The sequence below is a fragment of the Hippoglossus hippoglossus genome, chromosome 17 (assembly GCF_009819705.1).
Source record: "Hippoglossus hippoglossus isolate fHipHip1 chromosome 17, fHipHip1.pri, whole genome shotgun sequence".
Lineage (NCBI taxonomy): Eukaryota > Metazoa > Chordata > Actinopteri > Pleuronectiformes > Pleuronectidae > Hippoglossus > Hippoglossus hippoglossus.
The window spans coordinates 13922858-13948877 of record NC_047167.1 but is presented as its reverse complement, the minus strand read 5'-3'; the positions used below and the strand labels follow the sequence as shown (position 1 = coordinate 13948877).

General features: G+C 43.2%; 2 protein-coding genes across 4 annotated transcripts in view; one reads left to right on the top strand and one right to left on the bottom strand.

Moving 5' to 3' along the window:
• clcn2a (chloride channel, voltage-sensitive 2a) overlaps positions 1 to 26020 on the top strand; it is a 37867-nt gene that overhangs the window by 4355 nt on the left and 7492 nt on the right. The window contains exons 1-11 of one of the 3 annotated variants that reach the window (XM_034614106.1): positions 3804 to 4239; positions 15179 to 15350; positions 19468 to 19599; positions 20417 to 20545; positions 20913 to 21046; positions 21398 to 21487; positions 23034 to 23057; positions 24283 to 24361; positions 24842 to 24967; positions 25414 to 25498; positions 25869 to 25970. In XM_034614106.1, coding sequence (XP_034469997.1) covers positions 4189 to 4239; positions 15179 to 15350; positions 19468 to 19599; positions 20417 to 20545; positions 20913 to 21046; positions 21398 to 21487; positions 23034 to 23057; positions 24283 to 24361; positions 24842 to 24967; positions 25414 to 25498; positions 25869 to 25970 — 1124 coding nt within the window. In that variant the 5' untranslated portion in view covers positions 3804 to 4188. Of the gene's footprint in view, positions 1 to 3803; positions 4240 to 14544; positions 15101 to 15145; positions 15351 to 19467; positions 19600 to 20416; positions 20546 to 20912; positions 21047 to 21397; positions 21488 to 23033; positions 23058 to 24282; positions 24362 to 24841; positions 24968 to 25413; positions 25499 to 25868; positions 25971 to 26020 lie in introns of those variants that run through there. The other 2 variants (XM_034614107.1, XM_034614105.1) reach the window with 2 other exon arrangements.
• On the bottom strand, positions 12275 to 14870 carry LOC117778504 (zona pellucida sperm-binding protein 4-like). Its single transcript, XM_034614114.1, has 8 exons — positions 14564 to 14870; positions 14282 to 14469; positions 13629 to 13726; positions 13401 to 13558; positions 13127 to 13319; positions 12889 to 13036; positions 12726 to 12801; positions 12275 to 12430 (listed from the first exon to the last, which is right to left on the bottom strand). The coding sequence occupies exons 1-8, from the start codon at positions 14850 to 14852 to the stop codon at positions 12333 to 12335; spliced, it is 1248 nt and encodes a 415-aa protein (XP_034470005.1). The 5' UTR covers positions 14853 to 14870; the 3' UTR covers positions 12275 to 12332.

Genomic DNA, 26020 nt, shown 5'->3' with positions numbered 1-26020 from the left:
GGGGGCCGCAGCTGGAGGACGTGGTGACGCACCAATTCAATTGGCATGAGGGGGGGTTTCAAAGACACGGATAAGAGAAAACACAGGGGAATGCAGCATCCATCATCATTTAAGACACACGTGCTCACCCCCATCACCCCCAACCTGGACATTGACTGAGCCTCTGCTCTCTTCAATTTGCACCAAAGCTGTTTACGTGTGCCATGCATGCTCAAGACGCATGGCGCCCAATAATAGACCTTGAAGGGTGTGAGTGTGTGTGTCTGCCACATTCAAGGAGAAGGGGAGAAGGGGAGAGATGCAGAGAAACGAGGAGAGAATGAACACTAAACACGTGTTCTGTTTTTCTCCCTCCAAGCCTCCACCTATCGCTGCAGACAATCCCGACCGCCGGTAATTAAGACGAATGCGCGCCGCTGCTCCGCAGATAATGACCGGAGCGCCTGGATTTCTGCACACAAGGAGAAATCTGCGGGCCATGGCACTGACACCATTCCCGCATTGCATCACGGACACGACACCCGGTACCCCGCTGTTTCCCTCCCACTTCATCTGGAGCCGATGAGGAGACAGTAGCGTCTCATCCTAGAGTTTCTTTGACTCATGCAGCTGCTGCAGTCGCTCCCGGTCTCCCGGTAATCACGCGCCGTGTTGACAACTTTGACGCGGTGCTATATGGATTGCGCACCAGCAACAGGCCAGTCTCTGGGATCTACTGAGATTTTCTCTCCGGTAAAATGAAGTGTTATCTCCGGGAGTCTTCCGCAGCCTGATCACATCATCGTTCCAGAGTGCGAAGCAACCTGTAGCTGCGTGCCCCTTTATGTCAGGCATTATCCCGCTAAGGCGCAATGAAGGGACACAGCTGACGGTTTTGAATCTGCAGCCCGAGGAAGAGAGAGGAAACAAAAGATCCGGAAAGTAACCCCAGTGGAAACCGTAAGTATTCTGCGAGCTGACAGGATGGATCACTGTCTCTTTTCTCTATATAAAGTGCCAAATCCATGCGTATCTCCAGAACTTTGTCCAGACCAAGCTCAAGGGCAAACAGTAATTGAAGGTCTGATTGGGTTGAGGTTTATTTGCTGGTATTCTGGTATCTTTTGTGATTATTTCCCGTCATTTCGAAGTATTTTCTTATGACTGAGACGAGAAACTTGCCACACAAAACAGGTGGTTGTACATCTTAATGTTGCACATCAATGACTCAAGGTCCTTGTAGTTGGCTTACTATATGTGTATACATTTATTTTAAATAGATTGTGTGATGAAATGCACAAATTTACGTATAAGTCAGATTTTATAATTTTATTATTTATTACTTTTAGGCCCATTATAAAAATAACTTTCCCAACAATGGAACATTATTAACTTAGAATTACATTATAGTACCCTAATCCAAACCCCTATTAAGCACATATTAAGGTCTGGCAAATACATGTGATCCTTTTCTCATGCTTTCTTATCACGCAGACGCTGAGGCTTCATAAGACCAGAAAACAAATGATCTTTCTCCTCACTGTCCTAACAAGCACAGGAGACATGTTTTTCTTCTTCTTGCATGCTGGTATCACTTTGACCTCCATGCAGAGGTGGATGATGTATGTGAATCCTGTGGAGATGGAGAGATGTGGGTCAGTGGGCTGTTGCTCGGGGCTGCAGAGCACCCAGTTCCTTTGCTGCCGGGGCCACGGTACCTCTGCCTGTCTGCGGCTGCCAGCTACCTATTAAAATGAAGGGGGCACGGTGACATTCTTGACCGGCTCTTACAGCAAAGCAATATGATGCGAGGACAGGTTGTTTGCTTGTTTGCCCAAGGTGGATATGAACCTGTGGTGCATGATTAATGACCTCTGTGATGAAAAGTGTGTGTTTGCTCGAGTGTGCTTTTGGGTGAAATCCTGCAGTGGTCCCAGAGGTCCCTGTTCACTCTGCTGCCTGTGGTCCAGCACTTTGAACTGGTTGCCTTGCTGACAGCCAGTCAGTTTTAGTCCGTCACAGGTCTGTTTTATCTGTCAGCCAGTCATGGCTTTGTCTCCCGGAGGAGTTAAGTCTTTTAATCTGTAAAAGATCAGTTAGTTTGATATTCAAATTGGCTCTGGCCTGTGACCAGTTAGATCCTTCAATGTGATTACATCATTTTGAATTCATTAGTGACCCACTGTTTTGGTACAGTTCCATAACAGTGCAATAAATCAATCGTTTGTTTTGAAAATCCTGAACACCTGAAAATTCAAACCATCTGAATTTTCCATCCAACTGAAGGTCCAGTGGTAGACGTGGCAGATTTGGCTCCTGACGAAGCAGCAGCGAATCCTTGGAATAGTGGTTATTTTTCAGGTGCGAGGATCACTTGGCAACGCATCTTTCAGTGCAACAGATTTCACTGCCAGTGGATAGCACATCCGAAAAGCCTTTAGTGAAAGCCCAGAGAAGTGAACGCAGAGTAAACCGGTGTCATCTGAGGAAAGGAAATGATCTGAGAGCGCAACAAACCTTGATGTCGGAGCGTTCAGTTACATACAAGCTCCCCTGACAAGATCTTCTGTAAACACAGAAGCTCAACAAGGCAGCCAACAGACATCAGTCCCGTTTAAAATACACACAAGAATACACATAAATACCAATGGGCGACTAATAAAAAGAAAAAACAGCATTAATTGTCTTAAACTACTTTTTGAACTCTGTACACTCTCCTGAATTTTCCAGAGAACGCAAATATCTCAGGATGAAATATGCACGTATTGAATGTCTAACATTTGGTTAACTTGGAAATACAACTGGATTCAAGAGCTGTTTTGCAGATGACGCCAGTGTTGATATGTTGCAAACATTTATGCAGCAGAATTTGTTCGTCATTTCCTGCTGGTCTACCCAGACGCCAACCCTCATTTGACTCAGACAATCCCCTGCTGCGCTCTTCATATGTGAAAGACAAACCCGGGTCATGTCCGCAACCAATTGCGGACATGAAAACAACGTAAGTGAGGTGTTTGGGCCACTAATATCCAGTGAGATGTCCTCTAGATATTGTCTTCTGGGAGAGACGGACAGGGCCAAAGACATTTATGAAGGTAAAAATAGGGGACATTTGAAGCCTTTACATTTTCTACACACTATCCTTCAGCCTAACAATTCATCAATCATAATCATTTATATTTTCCCCTCAAGGCCAGGGTGCGTATTGCCTTCACGCTTCAAAGAGTGACAGTGTCACTGTCATTCTTGTTTGGTTTGAATCATCCTGAGACTGCATCATCACGGAGTAAAGGAAGAAAAAAAATAGTACATTTAAAGGGGTATTGCACATCTTACACTGGCAGTTTAGTTATTCTCCAGAAATGGAGCTCAGATTCCCTTAATATGAATGCCGCCATCTTGCGCATGTGGAGCCAGAGTCTGTTCAATGGCGATTGGGGAATGGAGTTGCTGTAGCAAGGTCATACGCTCGACCATCACTAGTCAGTCTCAGCTGTCAGTCAAGACTTTTACCCCTAAAAACTTATTAAAACCTAGCTTAGAAGAAAAACTTGCACAAGTGTGATAAGAAATTCCTAGAATGACAGAAACCGAGTTTTTAGTTTGGTCCATGTCCCATCCATTAACATTGAGGAGGTAGGATTTCTGACCTAAACTGCATCCAGCCACCAGGTGGCGATTGAGTCAATTTGGCTTTACTTTTGGGAGCTGTCATGTTTATATACAGTCCGTGTAATTGTCATATATGTACAGAATTATGGATCATTTCTCTTTTACCTTTGTACTCTGTTAAAAATCTGAAAAACCTAAATTAATTTCAAATCATAATAATGAGAATAATTAAAATAGTAATATAAGAATACAATTAGTCTGGACAGTCCTTTGCGCGTGTCCGCACAGGGAACATCACCAGCTCCAGTACAACTCCAGAGAGACAAAGCAGCTCAGTGATTGTGCAGGAGGGAGGCGGTGTTTTGTAGTCAAACCGCACCAGAGCTGCTGCAAGAGCAACATTCAGCTGTACCTGCTCTCATCTGGCACACACTCGCACAGAGGCAGCAGCAGGCGCTTTGCATCACGCAGGAGGGCTCATGTTAAGGAACCTGTTACACATGTGATGGCAGCCTGCAGCTGCGCTGCATCCACCTCCATGGATTAATTGGCGAAGCGATTTTCACATCGGGCAACTTAAATGAGGATATTGCAGCAATGGTGAAGGGCAAGGCAGAGAACCGGACGCTCCAGTATCAGCAAACTTTGGTGAGTTTGGTCGTGGATGAGGTTTTCAGTCATGTATGGGGCTTTCACGGATGCCTGCCCGGCCGGAGGATAGAGCTGCAGCTGCTGCTTGCCCAACTGTGTCCTGTGTGAGGACAGAAGGAGATTGTGTGTCTGTGCAGCCTTTTATAGGATATATATAGATCAATGTTGTATTTAATGGCTGATTCTCCTGCTCCCTTATAGTTGCTGCTGTGTTATCGAGCATCCCTCCCTCCCTTGCACTCCATCCATTCACCTTGATCCACAGGTGTTGCATCACACTAAGCCTCTCCACCCTCATAATTAATTTCTATATTTTAAACCATGTCAGATTAATTTGTTCAGCTTGAAAAGAAAATGCATGTATCTGGCTATCTGCTGATCAAATTAAGTGGAGTCATTATTAAAATATTAATATCCTCACCCTGCTTGCCGAGCTCTGTGTATTTCGCTCACGTCCTGTCTTCCTTATCTCCTCTATTTCTCTTGCAGATCTTGTTCCTCCTTATGCCTCCTCATGTATTCCTCTGTCATCCTCCCCTCAGCCCATCCTGTTTGCCAGAGAAGCCCTTACTGAACTAAAAGTGGAGTGTTTCCGGACACACATGCTTCATGCACCAGTTTTTCCCCCGCTCATGTCATCGCAGGAGTGACAGTGATATCCTGGGGTACTTCACACAGGGATATCTATAGTCAGATAAAGGGACCGGCAGGCAGGCGGTCAGTCAGTGGATTAAAGTGTCCTTCCACCCTGATTTTTGTGTGCATGTGTCTGCACTTCACTCATCTCCGTTCATCTCTTTTTGTGTCCGGGCATACATGCAGGATGACGTGCACGGTCCGTCGGGCAGCTGTGCACATGCAGCCATGTTGGGCCTGTGTGATACAGAGGTGTCCTTCTGCTCATATTGGTGTGTGACGATCAGTGCCGCGCTGTGTGTCTCAGTGTAAAGATCAATAGTAATGTAAAATGGCAGTCAGAGTCTCTGGGGATTGGAACTCTCTGTCTGCCGCCTCCCTCTCCTCTGATCCACTGAGCATAGCTCTCAGATCAATGGCTTTTTCATTCACTCCCTACATACCAGTCCATTACCCCAAAATAGATGCAGTTGTGTGTGTGTGTGTTTAAATGCACATGCAAGCATTAGCAGTGGCAGTGCGATTCATCAAACCCCCCCCCTCAGGTGAAGCAGTGCTCCCCTCTCAGAAAACTGAATGACATGTAGAGATTCAGCAGATATCAAACTACAACCTTTTAAAACGAGATAAATGACGGCTCGCAGGGGTTTCAGGTGTATTGGTGCAGTCTAAAATTAGATTCCATTGTTGACAGAAAGGATCCTCTGTGTTTTAGTTTGCCATCAGCAAGATTCAGAGGATTTTCACTCATTCCTTTCCAGGGAATATTTTGGCAGCACAGAAACACAGCAGGACCGAGCAGACGACACGGAGTTGAAAGAGAAAAAGTAGAGATCTGTCTGATACCTTCTCCAGGAAGGAGCAACGCAGAAATGATTGTCTCCTCATTCTCAGCTGCTAAAAAATGCAATGCAATGTCCCTCCAGTCTTTGTTCTTTTCTGGCAGCAATCTTTTTACAGAATCAGCAGCTGATAGACTGTTGCGTTTACCGAGAGAATGGAACAGAAATAGCCTGTTCATTTATGGCTGCTTGAGTTTTATACTCAGTGAGCATTGCTGTGCGAATCCATTAACTTAAATGTGGTGGGTATCATAAACTTATCAAACTTTAACATCCTTAAGAGCTTACAACTGAATAATTGATATAATTACTTTGCAAATGCAATGATTACATTTCCTACTGTGGAAAATCATCCCCAAAGAAAAACAATTCAACATGTAGATGATATCCATTCATGTATTGTCCAATGATGCTGTATTTTCAGCTGCTGTATCAAACAGATCTAATGGAGATTTCATAGAAAGCACTTCACAGTGACCTCACTGAACTCATTATCCAAAGAGAACAGTAAAACAGGGAATAAACAAGCTATTTATAGCAATTAAGATTTTCATGGACAAAGTAGTGTGTTTGAATTCAGGCCTTAATTATCCCCAGGAAGGAGGTTATGTTTTCACCCCGGTCTGTTTAATGGTTGATTGGTTTGTTTGTAACCAAGATTACACAAAAACAACCAAATAGATTTCCACGAAACTCGGCGGAAGGATTTTGTATGAGTCAGGAAAGAACCCATTCAATTTTGGTGCGAATCCAGATCAAGGGGCAGATCAGGAATGTTTTTTTCCCTGAGAATACATGGAACTTGACAAAATCGAGGGGGTACTATTGTTTTTTTTTATAAGGGGGTTTGTCATAGACTGAAATGAAAAGAGATGGAGGCAGACGGTGTTCGTGGTGACTTGGTGTCAAAGTGTTGCAGCCCTCCATCTGAAGCCTTTCAAAAGCTTTCAAAAGGTGTGGGAGGTCTGGATGTGTCACAGTGTTTGTGCACGTGTTTTCTCTTTTCAGTAGCGTGGGCAAGTTTGCTCCATGGGTCTTGCATGTGCATTTAGATTGCTGGTGTGTGTATGATTTCTCATTCAAGTGATCTCAGACTTTTGAACCCCGCTGTATGTGCGTGTAGGAGGGTTTGTACCGTACCCACACGTACGTACTGTATCTGCCTACGTGTTAATTGAATTTGTGGTAAGTCTCTGTCAGAGCAGATGTTTGTAACAGCATGTTCATGTCCCTCCAGCAGCAGGAGGCTTGAGGTTTTTTTTCTGCTGCTGCTGCAGGGATCGAAGTCACCTGAAGAGGAAAAGCCGCCACCCAACATCTTCCCTTAGCCCCCCACACCCCCAACCCCCAACCCCCACCCCCACCATTGAGCACTGCAGCACCGCAGAAACGATCCACATCACACAACATGCGGCTGGTCTTTCTGGATGAATGCGTCTGTGTGTTTTGTTTCTGAGCAACCTGCTTCACTGACGATCAAGACACACCGCTGACAACATCCAATTCTCACACTTCGGCATCTGTTTCCATATGTCTGCGGTTGATAAATATTTAAAGTCACACCACCGCAACATTTTAATGTAAAACACAGATACCTAAAGTGTTGCAGGACGAGAGAAGATGGGGTTATATTCATGCAGTGAGATAGTATCAACTGTTGCTTTGCCCAATTAACATTTCTTGTATTGATTATGGACAATTTCCCAGGCGACTGAAAAATTGAAGGGAAAAAATGCAAAGTATCTGTGTTTGATTCATTTTAAATTCTACATATTGAACACCTGTGGTGGATACATATTAGTATGTATGATAGCATCAACTGAACACACAGTAGTGAAGCAACATGGAGTGTGCTGTGCAGAATTCAGAAAGATTGTCTCCTGAACAACAGTGAGTAAGCACCCTGTCCACAGAAAACTGGACTCAGCAATGTGAGATCTGCTGCCTCTCTCCTCTCTTTTCTGTTGTTTGGTGTCTCGTGTCACAGACCAGTTGGGTTGGTAAATATGAGCATGCTGTTTGCAGTTTACTTCCACCGTGCTCCAGGATTTCTGGAGCTTTAAATAAGACAGTGGTACTGTTGCCTCTCGCTGCCATTTGGTGCAGCAGAACTTTGCTTGTGTTCCAGGAAGAAAACTCAGGTATTGAATAGAAATTCAATAGCGTATGTATCTATCTAGTATTTCAGCATCTTTTGTTCCCTCTGTCACTGTTGCGCACACACACACACACACACACACATAAAAGTGCTGTCTCTTCAGGGGGGTCTAGTTCCTCATCGTCAGCATTCTGTCTGTTCTCCGACACAGAGGCTGGCTCGAGTCCATTTCAGATCCTGTCACTTCCAAACACTGCTGTTACCTGCACACCACAGAACAGACCACTGCAGTGACGGCAGACTGAAGAATTCTATCTCAATTCATTTGACTCTTAAAATAGACTCTGTTCACTGTAATGTACAGAGTGCTTTCACCGTATATCGCGTATATATACATATATATATATATACGCGATGTACGCTGAACAACCGCCCCCCTTTCAAATCTTTATATGACAAGATGTCACTCTCCTGATGCTTCATCCTAACTGATGTTAACCCCCGACCCTCCTCACCCCTCTGCTTTCTACTAATATGGTCGTGTGTATTTTGGTGTATTTTACCTTCCCTCGGTTTCACGTATGCACAGGTCTGCTCAAGAGCGTCAAGGGTTTTCAGGTTTATTATACTTTGTGTGCGTGTGTGTGTGTGTGTGTGTGTGTGTGTGTGTGCACATGTACGTTCTGACTCATGGATAACTATAAAAGCTGCACTGGGATGAGTCAAATTTGTCACTTTCTCCTCTAATGCAATGTTCAACCTTGGATTAGCCCCAATGCGTTGGTCCTTTTGTCATTTCCCCGGTCTCATCAACACACACTCACGCCGCCACATTAGTACATCCATCATTCTCTCTGCAGCAATCAGTCCCTTAAGTCTCACACAGAAAAGGGGGAGATTAAAATCATCATTATGAATATGCATTAATAAAAAGCAGCACAGAGGAAAGTTTTAGATGTTCAAGCCTTCTTCATTATAGTGTCAAATATTTGTCCTTGCTGTCTCTTCACAATGAATAAATTATCCCGCAGTGCCTTGGGAATTGCTGAATAATAGAGAACTTTTTATCTCATCTGTTGTGCTAGGCTTGCACATGGTCTGACTTAGAGAGCTGGCAGAGTGAGTGACGGAGCAGTCAAGTGGGGGGTCGACAAGAAGAAAGTTGGTGGACATGTGGCGCTCTCTTCTTGTGAAAAAGTCGGTGGGTGATCCTGCACAGTGAGTACTGCTGTACAGTCAGATTAAGTTGCGGTAGAGTAGCTGGTAAACATTTTATATATTGATAGTACACAGAAGATACTTGCTAGAGCCTTATATGGATTTTAGGGTCCTGATGCCAATACCAATATTTAGGAGAACATTTCTTTCAATATTGATTTATCAGTCTATATATATTTTTTTAATTGCATTGATTCCAAAGATGTTATTAAAAAGAAATGCAATTGAGGGTTAAAATGATACATTTCAACCAATATAATTGTCGTCATTTAGAAATGATGAAAATAAATACATTGATTATCTCAAAGAAAGAAAAAAGATGATATGAACCAAAATCTAGAAATAATAAAACATTAAGCAAGAATCTCATGATACGGTCGATTTTACTGTACATATAATAAAGACTCTTGAATCTATTGCACGATTTATCTACATCAGAAAAAAATTCACTCCCTAAAAATGACATCACCTCCCAAAAAACATCATCATTGGGCTCTAGGGTTGGATTCTCTTTGTAACACGAATGGATTTTTGGTAAATACACTTTATTCCATTAGAAAACCTATTTTGCGCTGAGGTGGAACACTGCTCTCTACAGTCTATGAAAAACCAGTCAATAGCAACCAGTGGGAGGCAGGAGTGGAACTGGTTTGAAGGGCGGTGATGTGGGAGGTAAACTGACTAATGCAGGTACAGAAGTTGGTTACGTGGGAGGTAAACTGGTTACAGATAATAGCTCATTTAACACATAGGGTCCCACCTGCTGCTCTTGCGGGGGGGCCGTGCTCCAGATGGCCAGTGATCGCTTTCACACAGGCCCAAGAGAGAAAAACTAACAGGCCCCGTTTGTGCTCGTAGTGGGAGTTTGTCTGGTGATGGTTGTGGGTTTGCATGAGTCTATACTGTATGTGTGGGTGCATGAAAGTTCCTCTGCCAACACATAAAGATTCAAGAAAGTTTAGTTATAGTTTCCTTTCCCAGTCTTGTGATGATAAAAATGTAGGCCAGTTATCAGGGCAGTATTTTACTAGTTTGAAATCAGTAGTCGACAGATATGGGTCATTTAATGTAGGAAATACTAACAGGACCCTAATGATTCCTCTTTTGATGCGGATGAAGTGGAACTCCCTCCTCCAAGCTTGTGTCCATTCAGTGTTTTCAATTTAAGTTAGATTTCCCCCCCATTAAGTGAGCAAACTATAAAATCAATGACAATTAAGGCTTTCACACATTAATGGCGACGCAAATAAACAACACAAAATAGCAAATAATTCAGAAGCACCTGGCTTTTCACACTGAGCTTGACGCGATGTAGCAGATAAATTATAAGCAGAAAAAAACAGTACCTCGGAAAACGAAAGATGGGATCAGCATCAAGCAATGATGATCTGGTCATCATGATCTTTTTTAAAAAGAAAAAAAGGATGAAATATCTTTGTAGAATATTGAGGAATCGAGGAGAACTTGGTGAGTGTCACTGCTTGGCTCGGGAGCTTAAATTGTACCACAGCCGCTTCGGGACGTATTTCAGAATGTTTAATGGACAGTTTGATGAACTGCAGCAACAGCTGGCACAAAGATAATAGGTTGTTCTTGAGCACTTAATTTGACGAAGGTCCCGTTTGATGGCTCTGCAGATTTGGCTCATTCCTTTTCTTCGATAGCAGCCCCACCCGTTTCTTGATCCTACAATCAAATCAGCTACATTCCATCCTTTAAGGCATTCTATTTTATTTTTTAGACCTTGCTCCCGCAAACAAAAGCTGCAATATTGCAAAAATTGAGTCAATCTGTAAAATCATTCGTTGTTTTAAAGTTGCTTGCAATCCAGAGGCGCACAGTATCAGATTCTGCAAGCTCTACCTCTTTTTTCCTTCCCATTTTGATTAAATATCCTCAAAATCAAGAATTCATTAGGAGTATATTTCATTCTGATGTTATTGCACATTTGAATGCCCTGCTGACTTTCAGAAATTAGACAGGCCACCCTGGTGTGAAGGTTGTCGTCTTTGCGTCGCACAGTAAACACTGGAATACCAAGTTTTTATCCGTCAATAACTTTCATGGCCATCTTAAGAATGTACATATGTACACTGAGAGCAAATGGTCCGTGTCACCATTTCCCCTGTTCATAACGGCTGTGAAAAGACTTAACTTGGAGACATGGGACAAAAATCTAGTCCTTGTAGTGGAATTGCCTTAGTTGCAGATCTCTTCAGTATGGAAGAGGAACAACAGTGGGAAATAGTGAATTTCAGGACATGCCAGTATTGTTGAAAGATGTGAGCCAGTAGAGGGCACCTAAACAAAGAGGAATGCTTGTAAAGATATTTTTTTGGACTGCCGAGTAGTTATCAGAATTGTCAGGTTTGACTGATCAAATAAAGGATTTAAGCACTTACATTAACTCAAATATTGGTCCAGTTTTATTTTCTGAAAGTGTTGCATTACACATATGCAAAATGTCCACACTGCAGCAGTCATTTTACTTTGACAGCTTTTTCAAAACAGTGGCAAAACCTGTTTACATGTCACTCCTGACATGTTTACCAGTGTCCACACATCTACTGGCAGATCCCTGAGAGATCTAGTGTTGCTCAGACTGAGGTAGTGCAGCTGCTTGAATGTCATTATCACAAAACCTCATGTTTTTATTTTATTAAACCGTCACTGAGAACCAAACCGAAATAGTGCCGCTTTTCCTCTGCACCTCCTGTTCATGCGAGCAGAAAGAGCGAGTCTGGAGGAGTCGTGAGGCCCATGTCAATGAACACGAGGGGGTGGGGGGAGAAAAAGGGAGGTGATGCACAAAGCAGAGATATTGCAAGTTTTAGCATCTACAGGGAAACCTAGAGGGACATTTATCAAAAAAGCAAAGTGAGAGAGAAAACAGGAAGCAGACGAGTAGCGAGTCTTGAGGAATCGTGACGCTCATCTTAATGTGGTGTGCTGAAAGAGCATGTCAGGGAGGAAAACTACAGTCTGAATCATGTTCCTGCCACAGCAGTGCTGTAAAGCTGTTGTTGCGGTCATCTCTCAAGTAGCAGGCTTCCAATTCTCTGCCAATAACCAGGATTAACCAATGTAATATTTTTTCCATTACACATTTCCGCCAAGTACAAACAGAAAGCAGTGCATCCAATTATAATGAAACCGTGGTACTTCTCAAAGTCAAGTGGTGGTGCTGCCTCAGCAAAAATGTATAGTGACCTTCAAGTACCATTCAGACACAAGCCAGTTGTACGTGCTTCAAACAAGCTTTTATTAAAAAGTCATGGACACTAGTGGACGTCATCTTAGATTTGGTGCAGGTTTGCCTCCTCGGTCAGAATCACCCCGCCGCTCGAGACGACAGCCCTCTGGTTTGAGGAAACTTTGCTCACCACAGCTCTCCCTGTAAGAGCAGAAAGGAAATTGCATCTGTCACTTTGGATTTGTGTAGTTTTGCAATTGTGCTTAAAAGATACATTTTATTGTTGAGTGAAGTCTGAGAGCAAAAATGTCAAACATTCTGGTTTCAGCACAGATTTGCTTTCCACTTAATAGCAATTCTGTATCTGCAGAATTGACTCTTGATCCAATAACAATTTCTCCTCTACCCACCAAAGGTTAAATCTGTATTTTGCTGAAGCTGCTTTTACTGGATTGAAAAGCCAATTACTGAGTTTGTCCCATGAGGAGTTACTCACGTTGCCGGTGGCATGACTGTTCACAAGACTCGGTGCTGCTGGGATAACACACCGACGATGCACAGTGGATAAAGACCTGAAAAGCATTCAATGTAGCATATTTAAAGCAAGAAACCTTGCGTTTACTGTATAGTTTGATTAAGGTTAATAAGCTCAACTGTACCGTATCTCTCTGTGGGGTATAGCTGTTCTGGTCCACGAATGCGAACATCTGCATGATGAAACGTTTGTGGTGTGATGGGTATTGAAGCCCAGAGGAGCTGTCCACAGGCACCAGTTTGGTCAAGTAACGGTCATCATTGTAGGGACACCTTGAGCAAAGATGATCTCATGTTAAAAAACACAAAAACCAAGTTGGTGAAAGTTTATTAAAATACTCATTTGTAGGCGTTTTAATATACCCGCTAGTCAGAAGGTCCCATTGTGGCAGACTGTCAGGATTAGAGGTGGAGGTGGCCCAGCAGTGCTCCAGGTTCAAGATGATGTTTGGGTCGGCCCTCTCCAGGATGTGCACCTCGACGTACACAGATTCCTTCAGCACCTTAGTGATGGGATAGTCTGCTGCAGTGTAGAATGATGTATATGCCGCCTCATCTGGAAACATAAGCTTAGTTTTATTATAAAAAACACAAAAAACAATTTCTGCCGCAGGTGTTCTAAAGCTCTACCACTCACCCTCCACACATCCCTTTGAGTAACACTGTCCGTTACCCAGCCTGAGCTCCACTCTGAGGGGTCCAGCAGCAGCCACTGGCATAGGCGGAGGAATATCATTCACCTCCATGACAAGAGCCTCCACAGCTGTGCCGGAGTAGCGACACTGGAACAACAACCTGTTGGGACAGTGTGAGCAATTACCCAACATCTCAGAAAACCAAAGAAACAGAATTTACGTGAACTCACTCGAAGTGACTGTCCCTGGTGATCGAGCCCCTGGGGCCAACTCCCACTTCATATGAAGACGACATGTGGTTCTCATACACCACATAGTCATCTTCTTCCTGCAGTGGACAGAGAAGTGTAGCAAGGTAGGCAAATAAAACAACTTTAAGATCAGTCGTTTGGGTCATTTATCAAGTAAAGATGCATTTTTCTACTTTTTGCATTTAATGGAACACGTTTACGATGAAGGTTCCACTCCAGTTTTACTACCTTCAGGTTGTTTCCACCCTTTGGCTGGTCTATCAGTTGACTTATGCAAAAACTTCAGATTGCCACAAAACATTGGTTAAGAAAGGCATAATTTCTCACTTTGATGGCATCCAAGATTCACAAATTTCTCAAGGAATAATTCATGGGTCTTTGATATCGTCTGGGTCTTTGAGCATGCAATCTGATGCAGCTTGGCTGAATTTAAGGGGACTGTTGGGACTTGGCAACAGTATGCACTTTACAGAGTGTGGTTTCAAGTTAGTCAAACAAAATTATATTTAATGTGCAGGATCTTAGAAGTAGAACCACCACTGAGAGTCTTTAGGAAATAATCTGTTGCATCCCTAAAACATTAGGCCATGGCATCACATCAATAACCCAAAGACTTCTCCACAGACACACACCTTGATTGTAGTACCACATGCAGTCATAGGGAACTGGAATATGGCAAAGGCAACAGTGAAGTCGACAGGGCTACAGGATGGGTCGTTATCTTCCAGCAGGCTGATTGAATCCACATCTATGTGAGGCAAAGTGGCATCTCGAGCCACCACCACCACAAACTGACCATCTCTGGTGCACTGCACGGTCACTGGGAGAGGGAAATAAGATCCACGTTTTTTCTGTTAGTTTGTTTTTTATCTCACCATGCCGTGGTTGTATAAGAAGTACAAGAAACCACATACCTGCTTTCCCATAGTAGCACTGCTGTCCATTAAAGCAGCAGTTTATGTTTTCACACTGCGTGGCTTCGATGTCTGGAGTCCCGCACTGAATCTTCTCCCTGTCCTCCACCTGGCACTTCTCAGAGGGAGCAGCAAGAGGAACCTTCTGCTGCTGCTGAGGCAGCAGAGACGGAAAATGAGACTGCTGTTCCTGCTGAAGTGGTGTCCAGTAACGCTGGGCAGTAACATCACAAACCAAAACAACAAATACGACCACCGAGACACCGACCAGACTCTTGAAAAGCGCCATGTTGGTATTGACCAGAACTGCGACAACACATGTGGCTCAGACACAGGCTTTATACCTGACTGATGAGTGAGGTTTGCTACCTCTCGTCATTAGGAGCCAATCGTGTGGCAGCCCTGTAGAGTTAATCAGCTGTGGGCTGACAGGTGCAACTCGTTGTCTGCTCATCTGTCTGAGAAAAGACTGTTGAGTCAAAGCTGTGTTTACAGAAGCTGACTGTCTTTACCTTGACCCAACACAAACCTGCTGCATTATTTCTTCTGCTGCCTCCCACCCGCTGTACCTGTATTTCTACCTCATTTCTTTAATTCTGCTTTTCATTTACACAGATGTATGGGCGGTACACCCAGGAGCTGGGTGTGTATGCCAAGGAGGAAGCGGCCCGCCTGCGGGATGGAGGAGGAGTGCGGGATGGAAAAGGACTGCGGAGGAACACCAGTGTTCGCAGTCGTGCTGCAGATCTGCTGGATTATGAGAAAGACCCCTGTGCTAAGTGCAAGTGTAAGTGATGCTCATGTAACAACCCCACATCTTTAGAGTGTACTTGCAGGGTGCAGGTAGTGTAGTGCACAGACGTGTCCTGAGGGTGAGACCAAAGCTGTGTTTAATGCATGTAAACAAATCTGGTGTGTGTGTAGCCCTGTAGCAGCAGACTGCAGCGCTACAGCAAGTGTTAAAGTTGTGTAAACACTGCCTCTCTGAAGTACAGCAGAGAGACACACGGGAGCAGGAGGGGATGTGAGCAGGATTAAATGTGACTGATCAATGACCTCCAGCCAACAGGGCTGTCTCAATGTCAGACAAAGACAGCCCCCTCTGCTGGCTGCCAATAGCTCATTGTATGCATGCCTGTGTGTGTGCAGAGATGTTTGCCTGGCTCTGAGTGTATTTTTTGTTTGTGTGAGCAGAACTCTGATCGGAACTGTCAGATAATTTTATGTCTAGTCTTCCCAGATGACGACTGCAGATAAGGGAGTGGCACCGGAGCAGAGTTCCACTTGAGACTGATGCACTCGATATTAATGGAGTGAAGGATTGTGACTGTGTGCGTGTGTGTGCACATCCACCATTACTTTATTTTTATTCACACTTTGACCTTCATAACCTTCATTAATGCACATTATAGAAATAAAAACAATTCACAGTGAGCTCTGGGGATGAGTTATAATAATGGTAAAAACAGACATTGTTTTTAATATTTTTCAATGTCAATTTTCAATGCTGTTAGTTACGCATATTAAATCCCCCTCACTTCCACTGAACTGATGTGGAAGAAACGTATTAATGGAAATGAAAACCTGATTCATTAAACCCAAATTACAGCCTGGCTATAGAGGACTAGAGCAGAGTAAGAAAATGTGTTGGAGTTTGGTTTGAGCTGAATTGTTTCATCCATTAATTGTTAAATCGATCATCTTATCGAAAGTACCTAAAAAAATATATTTTCTTTCTTTCAGATTTAAGATGATAAATCTACTTAAAAATCAAAAAGACCAGGACTTATTATTATTTATTATTACGTTTTTTAGTCTTCTCCTCCATCAAAGTAATCCAGTGATGGTTGTCCGTAGTAAGTAATTCAGCATACTGCTAAAGGTGCAATAGTATAAACAAATTTAGGCTCAAGCCTCGAGGTTGGCATTTTGTCCACTGCCATCAAGTCACCATATTTTGAGGAGTGGGTAGTGGGGCCTGGTTGAGAGCTCGAGGACACTGCACACCCACCTACACACCTACACACCTACACCTGCTGTCTGCACCCGTTGGATGGCACAGTTGTCGCTCATAGTATCCAAGCCCCAATGCACATGATGCCGCATCTGTCTGACTCTAAATTGGCCCATCATTCACTAAATGAAAATCATGCTGTATTGATGAAGACTTGAAACTCCTTGGGAAAATGTTTACTGACTTTTTAAATCAAGCGAGAAGTATAGGGTCCGTCTCTCCTATAGAAATGCATTTCTTTTGCAATCAGTGGAGTCACCCTCTGCTGGACTTTCAAGAGAATACAGGTTTCAGGCACTTTTGCATGGGCTTCACTTTCTGGACCCAGAGTCTACATCCATTTCTATATACAGTCTATGGTTGTAGCCCACAGTGTATCTCACTGAATCCACTGCAAAATGATACTTCCTGTTTACATCTCCTAAATTCTAGGAATTGAAGTAGCAGTATTCTTGATTCCCTCTTAGGGGTGAAACAAAACCCCCTGTAATGGACAACATTATTAATTGATTAATTGAGAAAGTAACTCACAGCAGGATAAATTCTTAGTTGCACCATCAGATTTGGTTGAACCGAGCCCTTAAAGTGTAACTTCACCCCCAAGTTTTGGCTGACGTGCCCACTCACGAGCAGTCGATGGTGGCAGGGGGCTGCCCACCTTTGGGTTTGAGTGTTTACCTTTTCAAATGTATAAAAATGATGTCATGACATAGAGAGAGAAAGTTAGAAATTTAGTTTAGAGCTTAAGTGTGCAGTATCTCTTTAAATATACAAATCAATACATTAAGCACTTCTGAGAAAGTGACAAAGGGATAAGGGAGAGACAGGCAGAGTGTTTGTTTTCCCACAAGTGAGTAAGTGTGGCTGTTTCCCAGGCTCCGTCTCTGCCTCCCTGCCCTTGTTACTGGTGATCTGATTAAAGCTCGACTGCACCACAGGTGAACGCTACACTATATCAGGTCAGCCTCGCTCGCTGGCGGGCTGTAATGGCAGCCATTTAAAACAATCACTCTCAGATCAGGAGCCAGCCAGAGTGATGTGTGTGCTGCTCGCTGTCTGCCTGCTGTGTGCGCTCGTAGATCAAGAGGTGTTTATATTTTTAGACCCGTCTTCAGTTAGACACTCAGGCCGGACAGGTTGTGCTTTCCGCTGTTTGTGTTAGGTAATGTGTGAGGAGAGAACCTTTAGATTTGGTGGAAGTGGGAGTTTTAGTGTTTTCCTCTTGTGTATCAGTGTGTGGGAACAGCATCTCTGTGGGTGATGGACTACGAGTATGTGCCTCAGTTCACATCAGCAATTGAAGCTGCAGCGTTCAAACACGGCAGCCTACACATGCAGCTAAAGGCTCCGCTGCCGGTCGTGACTGAGATCTGCAAACTTAAAAACTGCCGCTCCCTCACTTGTGCTTGTTTTGGCTCTCTGGGCGCTCATAGCTGACGTTACGCCGTTCTCTTGTCTACCAGTCACTCGCACCATCACATGTTATGTTTGTCAGGTGATACAATGCGGGGCGAGCAGAGGTGGAGAGAATGTCTGGCATTGAGTGTGATTTCATTATGGGATCATCTGCGAAAGCCACTGAGCCTGCGGATGTGAGCTCGAGCCAAGATGCACACGGAAGTATGCAAGGTGCCAGATTGTGTGTGTGTGTGTGTGTGTGTGTGTGTGTGTGTGTGTGTGTGTGTGTGTGTGTGTGTGTGTGTGTGTGTGTGTGTGTGTGTGTGTGTGTGTGTGTGTGTGTGTGTGTGTGTGTGTGTGTGTGGGATGAAATGCAACTTTTCCCAGCCTCTCTCACATGGGAATGTCCAGTGAACTTATAAATAAACATAAAGGCTTTTGGTGTCATTTAAACAGATAGATTAATTTTGTTTTAAACTGTGTCCCCTGTGTGAGTGGTTTGTCAGCATGTGCGTGTTCTCTGGTGGCACCTTGCCATCCAGCAGGTGGCCCGGCAGTTTTGCCCCAGCTCCCTCTAGAGACCCAGCATTCCCCGGAACCTGAATCCTGCAGAAAAGCTGCATCATCTGTTCTTACGTCTCTGCTCCGGCGATAGCCAGTGACTGGAGGCCTTTTGTTTTTGTGTTGTCTGTCCCATTCTCGTGAACACGATATCTCAAGAATGCCTTGTGGAAATGGCGACTCAACCTTGACCTCTTGACCTCTGTGTGGCTCACTTTGAATGTATTGGAGTTCTGTGGCACAAGAGAATCTATATCTGGCTTTGGCCACCCTGGTAAAACTCGCAGTAAAACTCACAGTACTTGTAGAATATGGAATTTGTTTACAGAGATAAAATGTTATACAATATTTATCCTTAAGCCAGCAGAGTCCGCCTGATTCGTCGTCCTCTGTCTCTCTATTTTCCTGCCCCCTTACCCAGTTGACAGTTTTCTCCATGACAAACACAAATTAGTTCCAAGCAGGACGATAAAAAAAAACTGTTGAGTTTTTATGAAATATGGATCTGGCAAATGTGTTAGTAGCACATTTTTTAGCTTCTCTGGGGACGGACACATCTATGACTGCTCTGGATATTGAAGTGAATTCCAGGCAGTTTGGCAGTGTCCGCAGACAGGAGGGAAGAAATGAGTCCAGTGATGCTTCTTTTAGCTGACCCAACTCAGAGTTATGGATTGTAATGTAAGAGTATCATTTATAACTGTGACCCAGCTATGTTTGTCTCCATATTCTCATATTTGAGGTGGATGAAGATAAAGTGATGCTCCTCGCATCATATTCACCACACAATAACCTTCTCTGGCCTCCTTGTGTATTTACCAGGACTTTATTCACAACTGGTAAATCTAAGGCTCATTGTGTTAATTTGTCCAAAATTCATGTCCAATCTTTGCTTTCCTTCTGCTCCTCTTTCTTGTCTTCATGCCCTCAGTGTGTGCGTCTCGCTGCCAGAAGTTCCTGATCTCGCGGGTGGGGGAGGACTGGATCTTCCTCATTCTGCTGGGGCTGCTCATGGCTCTGGTCAGCTGGGTCATGGACTACGCCATCGCCTTCTGCCAAGACGGTAGGAGAGAGACAGGGAGCCAGAATGAGGGAGAGATAGCGAGAGCGAGCGAAGGAGGCATTAGTGAGACAGATGGTCTGAGTTAAGGACTGTTCTCACAGAGGCAATAGAGTTGTGAAAGAACCAAGTATTTATCCATGAGAGGCCATGTTTTAAAATTAACATCTAAGAGGCACTGACATACATCGTATGACTGGCATACTGCATCTGACTTGTATAGATCTTGAACAATAATGCAATCAATAAATTCAAAAACTATATCAATAAATACAATTTCAGCACTGATAATCAATTATCTCTATGCTGAGATTTTTGGTTTTAAAAGCTAATTTTACTTAAATTGTACATTTCTACAAATACAGACTCAGCTCAGCTTTCTTTCTGAAACAGTAACAGTGACCTGCAGCATCTGAGCGGCGAGTTCGGACGTCACTTGCACTGATGAATCCCAACCACCGCTGCTACAGAGCGCTGGTCACCTGTTTATTCTAATTTTATTAATATTGAATGTTTCACGTGTCCAAATCTTAACTATACACATGCCAGGTGTGAAGCATATAAAATGAACGGTACTCAAAGTATGTGAGCCACATACGGATAGGCAGAAATTCCTGGAATTGACCAAATACTGAATCGGGATGGAACAAATAAAGCAGAGATTGAGACAGAGATTGAAGTACAAAGAAGTGATGGGAGAAAAATCACCTGAATCTGTTCACGACATAAATCACGACAAACGAGGGAATTAGTCATTAAATTGTTGAGTTTTCTGCTGCATTGTCCTGTGAGGAAGTGACGTATGTTTGTGTATGTGCAGCACAGAAGTGGATGTATGGTGGACTGGACAGTAACATGCTTCTGCAATACATCGCCTGGGTCACCTACCCTGTAGTGCTCATCACTTTCTCCGCGGGATTCACACAGATCCTGGCGCCTCAGGCTGTGGGTAAGACGCAGACACACAGACACAAACTATATATGCACAAACGTATGTATACACATCTCTAATTCCTGGTCACATATCCATATTTGAATAATGTAATTGGTCCTACAATGCACCATAAGGCTTCCAAGGACATGAGCTGTACATTTGTTCGGGGTCACGTATGCAGCAAATCCATAAAATATACCTCTGATGAGATGTGCATACAGAAACCTGCATGAATATCAATCAGCTATTCCCCGCACACCCCCCTCCTGCTCTTCATTTATTCTACTCATCCCTCTCTCTCTGTAATTGCTCTCTTTCAACTCCTCTTTTCTCCCCACTCCATCATCGCGCCTGGCATCTCCTTTGTTTCTTCCTCTCGCAGGTTCAGGCATTCCTGAGATGAAGACGATACTGAGGGGGGTGGTCCTGAAGGAGTATCTGACCTTTAAGACATTTGTGGCCAAAGTCATCGGCCTGACCTGCGCCCTGGGCAGCGGGATGCCACTGGGGAAGGAGGTAGACGGTTTTAGTTTTTGTCTTTAATCTCCTCCGATATCTCCACAGTCCTCTTGGCTGCACAAATTACACAAGACAGATAGCTTGACAGTTTTGGAAGTTTCCTATCAGGAGGTAATAAAAATCTCCTTGCATCGTTAAAGGCGTGGCGGCAAAAATAAAAAAGTGATTTACTGCTTGCATTTCCCATTTGGGAGCATAGTAAATTCGTTGGTACTGACTGAGCAGGGTTTAATCTCTCATAGGTTTGGAATAACGCCGCTGAACTTGAGCTTCACTTAGCGCTAAAATGTGCCTTCAGTCATATCCTGTCTGCTAACACTCCGATCTCTCTCCCGTCCTCCCTCTCAGGGACCCTTCGTTCATGTCGCCAGCCTGTGCGCAGCTCTCCTCAGCAAATTCATGGCCGCTCTTTTCGGAGGGATTTACATGTTTAAAATGGTAACCACCTTTTAATGGACTTTCACACACACATCCAACTTGTTTGAGTTACTGAGCTTCACTGATGCAACTTAGTGTTCTCTCTCAGATAAATGATGAAATCAATAATCTTTCTTTTTTAATGTAAACCGCATTGATTTTTATTATGAATATTATGGCTCATTTACTTGTGCATTATAACTAAAGTCAATGGTGATTAAGTCATAATTGTTAATGGCATTAATTATTTGAACTTGTTTTTAAGTTTGGAAATTTATCCTACCTCACATCAATGTCAGAGGTTGTTTCTCGTTGTTTTCAGGACCAGTGCTCATTTTTCACAAACAGCCTCAGTTCATCAGTACAGCCGCAGTCTGAAGTGTTGGTCATTGACCTGCTCAGCTGGACCAGTTGATGGTTAAGGACCACTTCATTAGCCATCAATAATTTGAGGATCAACTTGGAGACCTTTCTATTGCTCGGAGCTTCTGTGATCATCAGGACAAATGATGGCTTCCAAAAACACAATTGTTTTTATTAAGGAATGAGAGGAAATCTTAGTGTTGATTTATGTAGATGAGAATATTTCTAAGATCTATGTCAGGGCTGTTTTCTAGTTTTAACTCTAGAATGAGGGAGAGCACATTCTGTACCTCCACCAAGTAGGGCAAGGCCACGTTATGTTAGCTCAGTATACGTTGCTAGTTACAGGTTTCTAGTCCTATTAATTACCATGCAACGACAAAAAGGAATGAAAACACAACAATCTGCTAGATCTGGACTTTTATTTGGATCTGCACCAAATTACATAAAACTCATAGATATCAGTTCCCTAAATATGATCATCAAGATTTCTTTCAAATTCAAGAAAGATTTTCTTCATTTTTATCAGGATCAGAAAGGTCTGGATTATCATTCTACTCCGGTACAATGAAATCGTAAGATGCTTCTCTTTTCAGTCAAAGGTAGATATGTAAAAGTGTAAAAATATAAGCACGTACATGAATACGGTAAAAGCAGCATGAAAACAGTCGTATGCTTGTACTTTAGTCCTCATACGTATGCAAGAAAGACAATGAAAGAACATAGCTGGACTATGAAAAATCTCTGACGTTCCTTGGACTCTCCAGGACACACTCTCGCCTCCACTCATGTGAAACCCTCACCCCGGCCTCCTGTCTCTTCCTGCACTGGCCTACGTGCTGTATGTCTGTCAGTTCTCCTCTACGGCACCACCATCAATAACGGAGGCAAACACACTTCAGAGACTTGGAGCAGGAAAAACACACGTCAGCACAGATAGAAAGACTCCTAATCGTCCAGGGGTCGACGACCGCCATTAAATATAATCAGCCTGGGAACATGTTCATTCTGTGCACTGTGGAATTAAGACTGTGTTTGCCGAAGCTCATTCGCTGCTTGTTTGATTTTGTGCAGTTTGAATAATGAGCTGGATGGCTTCCAGGAGGAGGATGAATGAAAAAAAAAAACAAGGTAACCTCTCCACTCGCACAGATGGCACTCACACATATCTCTCTTTTTTTGTGTTTCAATTTTACTGCTAAAGGAAGAGCCCTTTGAGGGAAGCAAGGTACGACTGCATGAATCAGACAGTTTCTTTATTGTCAATTCCATCAGCATTAATAATCCACGCTGCCCATTTCAGATCGGCTGAGAGAAACCGATGCCTTTCCATTTGTCCGCGCTGTGTTTTGATTCTGTTCAGTGAACCATCGCAGCGAGGCATCGATCTGTGTTGCCTTCGCTTCAGTGCAAACATCTCATTCCATGATTCCATGAATGAACACTCAATCTGTGTTTTCAATCACGGCCTCCCATATTACACTGTTCACCCGTTCACATGTGTGACCTCATCGAAGGTGAAAAGATCTGTGACTTTGACTGTTGTGTGTTGTGTGTCTGTGGCATTTGCACATACATACCTGTCGGAATACATTTGTGTGTGTGTGCACATGTACTTATAACTTTCTGAGGACCATTTTGAGCCTAAACCCTACAGAGTGAGGACATTTTTGGACAGTCAGGACATTTTTTTTTCATGTTTTCAAAGGAGGCTGGTTGAGGGTTTGAATTAGGTTTAGATTAGTTTAAGGGTTAGAACGCAGCACCCTATCACAGTGCTGTGGGGGGGGGCACAGGCACACGAGGACCATAAGTGCTAAAAGACATTAAAAAAGCCCCTCATTAAAACCAAAATTAATTACTTAAATCCCAACGTTAGAAGAATAAATAAACAAGTTAATAATATAATTAAATAAGGGAAGACTTAAAAGACCACAGGCGGAGCGGCAGAGTTTGGCTTCTTATGCAAAACTCTCCCGACCCCCATGGCCTCTTCCCAGGCTGTTAAATTAGGTATATTAACATGACGATGAATAACAGCAAAAATAAATGAAATTCAAAGAAGTACATTTAGTTTTATTTGAATCAAAGAAGAGCACGTGACATAAGTATATATATATGAACTTTAAATGAAAATAAGTTATATTGTGTAAAACCAGATGAAGATTAAAACAAACACTGGGGTTATTGAAATATCATAAAAGTGGTGTGTTTAAATATGTTTTTGTGTATGCATTTGTGGGGTAATCAATTTACAACATCGACAAATCATTTATAATTTATTACATTATCAGGACATGGTCTAGGTTTAGACATTTAGTTGTAAAGGTTAGAGGAAGGGGCAGGGTGAGTGTCCTTACTTAGATAGAGAACAAGAGTGTGTTCGTGTGTGTGCGTTTGTTATGCATCGCTCTATTCTCTCTGTATGTGTGTGTCTGTCTGTGTTTGGACAGAACGAGTTGAGAAACACGGAGATGCTCTCGGCTGCCTGTGCAGTGGGTGTGGGCTGCTGCTTCGCTGCCCCTATTGGAGGTAAGACGACATGGCCACTGCCACTGATTGAACGGTATCTAATTATGGGAGCTAATTAGATGAGGAGAATATTTACCCTACGAGCACCAGGGGGTGCCAGTCTTCATCAGTGCCTCAGTCTAACTGATTCAGAGCAACATACTGTGTGTCAACCACTATTGGTCAGATTGACGTTACATTGTACATGAATATTGAGGTCAAAGGATGATTCCCATAGTTTTAGAGGATCAGAGATTTCAACTAAGTCCACATCAAGGTATCTTGAATATAATCAATGTTTTTATAATGAGAATGAATCAAATGACAGTGTGAAAATAATGGGACAATGTGTAACGGGTCCCTGTGGTAGTGGTGTTCAGACGCTTTATATAGTTTTCAACCATTATGCTCTACAGTGATGTTTTTAAGGACATGTGATTTAAATTGTTCTCTAGAAACAGTTTTCCTGTGGGATTGAACAGTTGTGTTTCTGAGTTGCAGGGGTGCTGTTCAGTATTGAGGTAACATCAACGTTTTTCGCCGTGAGGAACTACTGGAGGGGCTTCTTCGCTGCCACCTTCAGTGCCTTCATCTTCAGAGTGCTGGCCGTGTGGAATCAGGAGGAAGGTAAAACACGGGACAATATCAGCTGTGTTTATTCAACTTCTTAAACTTCTCCTTAAGATAGTTAAGAAGTTGTACGTCAGACTCGTGACAGAATTGTCAATCGCACCTGTGTTCTTATATTGATAAATCCCATTGTCTTCGTAAATTGAAAGCGCGTACAGTTATTCCTGATAAGCATAGGTAAAAAAAAATCTTTCTTGAGATTAATTATAAGCTTTAAAGCTTTAAAATCCTGTTATACAACTGAAATTCAAGAAAACACAATAGGGGATTATTTTGCACGAGCTTGTCAGTTGTCAAATGTGTGTCCCCCTGAGTGTGCTTAGATTCTGTTCTTACCTAAGAACTAATCCCAGATAAGAAAACATTGGTGAATGTGAGAAACTTCATACAAACATCCTCTTAAGAACGGTTGGTGAATGAGGCCTAATCTTCCTTTTCCTCAGAGACCATCACCGCTCTCTTCAAGACCCGCTTCCGTCTGGACTTCCCGTTCGACCTTCAGGAGCTGCCAGCGTTCGCCATCCTCGGGTGAGTGTGTTTGTCTCGTCTGACACAACGTTAAACTGATCCAAGAGCAGTTTGGCGCCTCGGTAAACGAGGGAATCTGATCTCTTGTTCAGCCTCACCATCACAAGTTCCTATTGAGAGGCTGAAGGGTGATTTTTATACGATGATGTTTTTACTCTACTGATTAGAGGTGGAGCCTGTTTACAGATCACCATGCGGCATTTTTGATGTGTTTGATGCCAAAATGCATTAATAGATTAAACAAACAAGTAAACATTGGTTGGCTTCCTGTCTCAGATGAGTCAAAGCTGAATCTGTATTTCAGCCCAGGACTCTCTGGGTTTGCTTCACGTTAAACAGACCCAACAGGAGTGTCTCTTTCTGTTTGTAGGATTGCCTGTGGTTTTGGAGGTGCTCTGTTTGTCTACCTGAACCGGCTGATTGTAGAGTGCATGAGGAAACAGAAGACCATTAACAAGTTCTTGCTGAGGAAGTGAGTATCTGATCCCTCATGTTGTGATCCTTTACACTTCCCTACCACTT